The sequence below is a fragment of the Ctenopharyngodon idella genome, chromosome 10 (assembly GCF_019924925.1).
Source record: "Ctenopharyngodon idella isolate HZGC_01 chromosome 10, HZGC01, whole genome shotgun sequence".
In the NCBI taxonomy this organism is placed as follows: Eukaryota; Metazoa; Chordata; class Actinopteri; order Cypriniformes; family Xenocyprididae; genus Ctenopharyngodon; species Ctenopharyngodon idella.
The window spans coordinates 28,983,720-28,991,880 of NC_067229.1; the positions used below are offsets into that span (position 1 = coordinate 28,983,720).

Consider the following 8,161-nt stretch of genomic DNA (forward strand, 5'->3'; position numbering starts at 1 on the left):
AAACAATGGTTATAGTAGTAAAGCCATGGTTAATTTTGTAGTTACTATGATTTTACTACAAAATGCATGGTTTTACTACAGAATTCAGTAAAACCATGGTTATTGTGGTAAAATCATGGTAATCTTTTAGTTACAATGGTTTTACTGCAAATGCTATAGTGAAATCATGGTTAGTCTTGTAGTTACAATGGTTTTGCTACAAAATTCATAGTTATACTATTGTTATTTTAGTAGCTATATGGTTTTAAAATCAGATAAACCAGGCTACTGTAGCAAAACCATGGATAATTTTGTAGTTACTATATGGTTTTACTACAAAATTGCATGCGTCAAAAAAAAGTACAGTCTCAGTAGGATGTTTAAATTGCATCTATAAACTGGAACGAAGAACTCGTATCTTGATTAAAAGGTAGGGAAAAGGCCAGTGGATCATATCCTGAGAACTAATTCTAGCAGCAAATTAGATGTGTCCAATATCACTCATGTACTTTTTTTATTTGTGACTATGATATGCACACAAACATTCATTCACAAACAGCCTGTGAGCATTCTTCTAACATAAAGGACAATACCTCTGAGCGGCAACAAAACTTTTCACTTTATCTTGCTAGGAACTGAATATGAATCTGAACATTGTGTTTTGTAGAGATTTGAACAAATCAGGGTTAATCTGAAAGGCATTCAGAGATTTAGATGCCACAGAGATCAACTTTCTAACTTTTATGACACGTATTAATCTTTAATAAGGCATCTTTGCACCCGTTGACACTGGGAGGAGTTTTTAGCTCGCTCACTCGCTCGCTCCCACTGGGTTAGATTTCTGATAAATGTGACCCGGTGGCACAGGCCCAGGTGGAATGACACACTTCCTGTTAAGTACTGTACATCTGACATTGAGCAAATGGCTCACAGGCTATTCTCAGCGTCGGCTCGATTAGCGCCTCATTATAGCTTTTTGCTTTGATGTTGACTTCATCAACTGTGTTACTTAAAATTCCCATTCAGGTTTGATTGTTGGATAAAAAAACCAAAAAGGAATACAACTTTTAAAAGGTGTTTAAATTCTTTCCATTGGCCCTCTGAAGTATACAGTGACCCTAAAAAGTATTCAGACAGTTAAAGTCTTAAGTTTTCATCATCTGTTCTCAAATGTTGCACTGTAAAAAAATAATTTTTCAAAGATATAGGCCTATTCGATTGTTTTACTTCAATATTTCAGTCTTTCTACTTCAAATTTTCATATTTAATGTTATGTGCAGTTTCTTTGTAATAATTTGTGAAATTTACTAGCAATTTCTGAGTGAAATTTTTTTTTTTTTTTTTTTTTTCAAATAAATCTGACACTTTATTTTATTGTATTTTTTAGTGTAGAGCTTTTCTCTCAAATATTTCTCTCAAAACTTTTCTGAGATCGTTTTGCTTTGACGTTTTGCTTGTGATTTGATGATTTTAAGTAGATGTTAAGTCCGTTTCACACAGGCGTCTTTCGGAGTAGGTGTAGTTCATCACATTATATATAAACATGATCCACTAATGTTTGACATCCACAAAGTAGCAAAGCACTTTGTGTCTTCATTTTCAACAGTATCTTCTAATTATCATCTAAAATTAAAAAGTGGATAATATGAAATGAAAACCAACCCTTTTTTAGCTTTAAAAGATGGCACAAGCATTTTTCCCCCCAAAATAAATTACCCTTTGTTTCAATGAGAGCAAGCTAGAAACTCCTCCCAAGTCAGCAGGTGCAACGATGCCTTATTAAAGATGAATATGTGCCATACATGCTGTCAATCTCTGCGGCATCTAAATCTCTGAATGTCTTTCATGTTAACCCTGGTTTGTTCAAACCTCCACAAAACAGTTCAGATTCACATTCAGTTCATTGCAAGGTAAAGTGAAAACATTGGGTATTTTGGCGTCGTGCGGAGGCATTTTGTCCATTTGTAAATATGTATGTATGAATGTTTGTGTGCAAATATATGTTATAGTCACAAAATAAGAATTGCATATAAATGATATTTGGTCACATCTAATTTGCTGCTGGAGCCAGTTTTCAGAATATGACGCATTTCTTAAATTCCACTTAGTTTTATTTGTATTAATCACAGTGACATTCATACTTTTTTTAGCATGCCTCAAGTGTCAAAGCTTTTTTGGGCCACTGGAGGGAAAGAACTTCCCGGGTCCAGAGATAACCGGCCACTGGGAGAGGTCCTCCGTTTTCTCATTTTCCAAAAGGTTATAGTGCAGGAACACATCTTTCTGATTAGCCAGCAGATGTGCTGAGATATTTTAGCCCTACCCTGGCAGGTCTTAAAGAACACTTCTGTTTCACACATGGTCAAATACCTCACAAGTGCACAGCGCTTCATTCTTTTAAATGATGGGAAAGTTTTACTTGGGAAAGAAAATTTCCCAAAGCTTTATGCTTTAGCCAGTTGAAATATAATTTGTTAGCATACTGAAATCTGGTACGTCTCAAAACAGAATCCCTGAAATTTAGTATTCACACACGAGATATTAAAGAAGGATATATGATGGAGGGGAAAAGACATGTTAGGATAAGATACTACAAATAGTTAATAATGTGGACAAGTTATTACTTCCACATGTTAAACCAGTGTTTATATGTGTGAAGTCTGGTTCCACACACATTATTTTTGAGTTTTGAGTTTCATGTACAAAAAGAATGTTAACATGAGAACTTAATATCCGACACATAACCAAGGACTAGTGAGCTCTTCAAAAGTGGAGGTGAAATTTTACCCGTAGTTTTTAATTTTTGGATAACTGAAAGTTGGCAAGACTGAAGAACAACCATAAACCAAGCAGAGTTACATATTGTATACAAGTTTTATACAATATGTGTTGCATTTGAAGCTTGAACATGCATATTCCAAACTACCTACTTCATGATGCATACATTGCAAAGCCATTAAACAATTGTTAACAATGTATAATGTCATATACGTCACGTGTGTATCAAATTTTAATTTTACTTTCTTAATTTTACACATATTGTGGGAGGGGAGATTTAGTCTTTAGAAACATTTAGTCTGAACTTCGGCTTCTTGAATTTAGCTTTGGTTGAAGTTCATTTAATATTGTATTTTTGTATAACACATTTTTACATTAGTTGCAGACCCTTGGGCAACATATATCGCCTTGTCTGAATTTTACCAATATTGCATTTCATTTGACAGCAAGTGATCAACTGAAGTGGCAATAAAGTAATTTTCAAATAAAGTAATACTTTTTTGGAAGAGGTTAAGCAAAGTAGTCGGGCATATATGTTTTATTGTAGCCTGTGTGTCCTTATAGAAGAATACAGTAATACAGGTATTTCGCTCAGACGCCTGTTCAGAATTTACTGCCTAAAATATGTTAAAACAGTAGGCTAATAAGGAACTGTGGAAATAAAATGATGACCATAATATAACAAACGAAAACTTGTTTGTTGTTGTTGAATATTTGCGGCTCTTTGTCAATTTATTTTTAAGCGTTTTTAAACTTGTCTCCAACAGACTTGGCCGTGTGAAAAAGTCACTTCACTGTGCGAAAAAGTAGTCTACGTGCAGGTTATAACGCACGAAGCGGTTATAGGTTGAGTGAAACAGAACAGTTTGGCAGATCAAATGTTTGAAACTTCTGTACAAATGGAGCAAACGGCTGCACTGTATACTGCGTGTGTGTGGCTTTCCACGCCAAACTGCGGCGTGTGAGGAAAGGAGAGTGCGCTGCGCAGAAATTGCAGTCGTCCGGTTCCCACGGTACAGCTGCTATGTGTGTCACTCAATTTCCTGCCCCGCGCATGCGCAGAGTGGTCTGAATCTTCAGGTTTGACTTTAGGACGCATGCTTGACGCCGGGAATTTTGTACACCGAGCGCAACAGACACCTCTGTTGACGCGCACAGGAAGTCGCACAGACTTTGTTATTGACTTTAAACAGCTGGAATGGCTGCTTCACAGGTCCTAAGTCTAATGGTTCAGAGAAAGGTGTTTCGTCTTACTTTTAAGCAACACCCAATAAAGAAGCGGTCATTGCCATTTGGTGTAGACAGGTAGAAAAAAGTGATCTATAACACTGCAGTTAAAAAAAAGAATAAGAAATGTGTCCGAAACCATGGGACTTTAAGGTTCAGAGAAAAATAAATGGCAGGAAAATAAATGGCTACAAAGCGTAACAGGTGAATATTTCGCGATATGATCTTCGCGATATGATCCCAAATTGCGTACGGATTGCTTTTGGCAAAATAGCAAATATATTTATATGTAACCCAATTTTGTTGGTCTCTGAATAAAACCCAACCCAAGCTTTGCTGTCGTGTTATGTCCATCTTTCAAGTGGTTGTTTATATCAGTTTATAGTTTTTTTTCTCTCTCCCGAGTGCGTGCATATTAACACATAATAACGCAGTCGTTTTATTACTGTGGGATGTTGGGGCAACGAGACACGCCCATTTCTCAGTTTCAACGCGTGGTCACTCCCCCAAGCCAACCCCTCAGCCAATCAGCATCGCACAACCCCTCCCATTCCACAATACTTGATTCTATAGAGACGTATTGTTATGCAAAGTAGTTCGTCTAAAATATCCCCCTGGCAACGCAGCTCTGGGCAGAGAATTACCGGGACCGCGCGACGGACAAACAGAAGCGGGCAAGCGGGCAGTTTTTTGAGTCACTTCTACCCGTCCAAACGTCAAGAGGTAAGTACATCTTTACTTATTTAATTTTGGACGTAACTTCTCGATAACGTTGGATAGTCATTTAACAGTTTCTGTGTTTATTTCAGTCACCCTTGCCAAATACACCACAGCGGGACGCGAGAGACGCATTTGCTGAGGTAAATTACCTTAGACGTCTCAAAACCTAACGGCCCTCGATGCGCTTAACCGGAGATACCGCCGTTCACACGCCTCCTTTCTCACACTAAATAACTCCACATTCTGCCATTACCTGGTGCTGCTACTGAGAGAGAGAGAGACACACACACACACGGAGACTTACACCTTGTGGATCATTGAACTTTCTCGCTAGGTCTTTGGATATATACCTTAGTCAGTGACTGCATTTACACACCAAGTGTGTCGTTTACTTGTCCTTTTTGGGATATACGCTTGTCTTATTTCTAGTCTCACATGCCTAAACTGGTTTTAGTCCAGTAAAGCCGCTAATATATCCAAGTTATCCAAGTACTAGAGACGGTAAAGGCGAAAAGAGGCGGTTTAAAGCATCATGAGCCAGGCGGATATATCGACGTGCTCGGCGCCCCAGAGAGTCTTCCAGGAGGCGGTGAAGAAAGGCAACACGAAGGAGCTCCATTCACTACTGCAGAACATGACCAACTGCGAGTTTAACGTCAACTCCTTCGGCCCCGAGGGACAGACGGCGCTGCACCAGTCGGTCATCGACGGGAATTTGGAGCTCGTGAAACTGCTGGTGAAATTCGGAGCCGATATTCGGCTGGCGAACCGAGAGGGATGGAGCGCGTTGCACATCGCCGCTTTTGGGGGACACCAAGACATCGTGTTATACCTCATCACCAAGGCCAAGTACTCCTCCGGCGCGCGGTGATCCGGTAGAAATACGCGGAAAGACCGGGCTCGTTTAATTCTAGCATTGATCTGCCAAGCTTGACTGACGGCGGCAAAGTTCCCTTGTACCTTAAAACCAAATGAGGGCTGTAGCCTTTTTCTTTCCCGTGAGTATATGGTCAGATCTGGCGACGAGAAACTGTTTGGGATGTGCGTTGGTACTATAGCTTTTTATTGAATGTTTAAGTCATCAGATCTGGACTGTGTGGCTTTACCAGGGCTTGACCTGTTGACCTGCCCACCTGGAGAAATCGAGATGGCACTTGATGCTGTGGCTGAATGCTGGAATAGTTGAAAGAGGTGAACTCCAGAATGAAGGCCATCCTCTGTTTTGGCTAAACACTGTCTTTTAATACAAACCGTAAGTCGTTTCATCAATCAAATCGTGTGGCATTGGTGACCAGTGCTGAAACATGTCCTCGAAATAACAATTGACTTATTCTTAAGTACTGTACACATAGCTTTACTGTGTTTCTCTGTACAAGTAGTCTATTGTGCTCTGCCTTCACCTAGCAGACGGCTTCCACACAGCTTTCAGGCCAGTGCGACCCATGTCTATGGTTAACGTGTTACTAAAAACCGCTGCTTTCGCTTTTTTTTTTCTTTTTTGTATCAAAACGTCAGGAAAGTCGCCTTTGGGACACACTTTATAATCTTCTTTCAGTATTTTGAATTAACACCCTGGTCATCACTGTGAATACAGGCTGGGTTTGTCTTTTTATTTATGAAGGTACATTGAGATGATGCATTTAAATTATGTTGTGGTTATTTTTAAGACTATAGCCTAAGTGTAAAAGTATGTAGGGTGACCTAAAGCTGCTTCGGACTCGTTACAGGCTAAACTGTCCCGTGTGGAGATTGCGCTCCACGGCCCCCCACGTGTACAACTTTTTTTTTTTTTTTTTTCCCGGGAAATGTGTCCCCCTTCTACTTTTATTCTGGTTCTCTGCATCAGCTACCTCGACTTGAAAGTATTCGACAATATCATATGCTCTCTTTCTCAAGCCTTCTCCTTAACTCTTCTCAGTTACCCACTAGTGCTCAACAGAATCAGTAGGCCCTGTTTGGGTAATTTTACTTGATGTTTTCTTATTGTCATTCTCGTTTTTTATAATCTTCACTCGGGACAATTTATCTCCGCGAACCAAAATTAAGATCCATTGGTTATTCAAAACATTTTTTCGTTCGTCAAGCATGGTTGAGACATTGTATATGTAGGTTAAGCTTACTGCTTAATTTTGCATTGTCATTTTTTGTTTGCATTTTAGTTACAAAAAGTGAAATGCGTTGCATGACTATTAAATGCAGGGAGTTTTGTTGCACATAAATGTGGAGCCTTTTACGCCCCCTAGTGCCTGGTCGGGTAACTGCAGGAGCTGAGGCTTACCAATAGTTACTACTGAGCAGGACTATATGAACATTGAGAAGACTATGACTTCTGTTGCAGGAAACATCGACAGATTCATTCAAAAGACTGCCTGCCGCCTTTAAGAGTCATGGCACCTGATGTTTGTTTCAATGCTGCTTTTATGTAAGTTTTTTTTTCTTGATACAATGGCTAACGGTGAGTGAATGAGGACAAATATCAGTTAGAATCAGTTTTTTTTCCTTTTTTTTGCAAGAAGCCCCATGCAGTTGTGTGAGCATGTGTGATTATACTCATGTCTTGCATGCATGCCACAGTTCAGTGGTGTTGCTGATATTTCCAGCCCCTGTCGCTCAACCTGGTTAACCAACCAGGAACTCCTCATACACCTGGTGATACAACAGATGTGATTCTCATGATCATCTATTCGATTGGTATAGGCAGAACAAATATGCATTGCTTGTCTTAAACTTGATATTTTTACTCTTGTTGAAAATATTGCACTGATGACTGTTGTTAATTCGTTGACTTCAGGTCAACATTTTATTTTTTCTAAATAGAAAAAAGGAACACAACAAAATACTATTGTATAAAAAAAAAAGCTCCAGGTTATATTGTCTCTTTTTGTGTGTTACATTGTATAACATTACGTTTGCAAAGATGTTTGTATCTCTGTGATCGGGTGTATGTGTATACATATATGGTATATATATGGATATATAGACGCTGATATCTCAGAGCACTTTCTTATTTGAAGTGCTCTCCTCCTGATGTTAATAAAGGGGAATAATACTTGTGATGGTAAGATCATTGTAACAAAAATAAATTGCACGATGTATAGTTGTTTTACCCCACCATTTGTCATAACATTTATGACATGGGGTTTAAATGACTGGATAGGTGTATATGAATGAGTAAAAGTGCTGTTGTATTTTTCTTTTCTTTTATGTGGACCAAGTTATTTTTCATCTTGTGTCTCCAGCGAACAAAAGTTTTATGAGTGATGCGAATGTTCTTTTGTGTTGACTTTATCTTTTCCTTTTTCTTTTGTTTGTGTGTCTGTTTTGTTTGTATTTTTTTTTTTTTTTTGAACATTTGTAACACTGTGATTCATGTGTGGTGAGAATATGAGTGCTGTATTTTTTTTTTTGTATGTGTGTGTGTGTGTGTTCAAGCCAGTAAAGAAATAATTAAACCTTC

The 8,161-nt window shown here is 38.5% G+C and overlaps 1 protein-coding gene across 2 annotated transcripts; it reads left to right on the plus strand.

The window, feature by feature from the left end:
- Positions 1–4,550: 4,550 nt before the first annotated feature.
- Positions 4,551–8,161, plus strand: nrarpa (NOTCH regulated ankyrin repeat protein a). Of its 2 annotated transcripts, XR_007932362.1 has the most exons (3): positions 4,551–4,707; positions 4,794–5,956; positions 7,043–8,161. XR_007932362.1 is itself a non-coding variant. In XM_051910730.1 (2 exons), the coding sequence occupies exon 2, from the start codon at positions 5,237–5,239 to the stop codon at positions 5,573–5,575; it is 339 nt and encodes a 112-aa protein (XP_051766690.1). In that variant the 5' UTR covers positions 4,551–4,707; positions 4,794–5,236; the 3' UTR covers positions 5,576–8,161. The 2 variants fall into 2 exon arrangements, 1 of the variants encoding a protein (XP_051766690.1); XM_051910730.1 differs by having other exon boundaries at positions 4,794–8,161.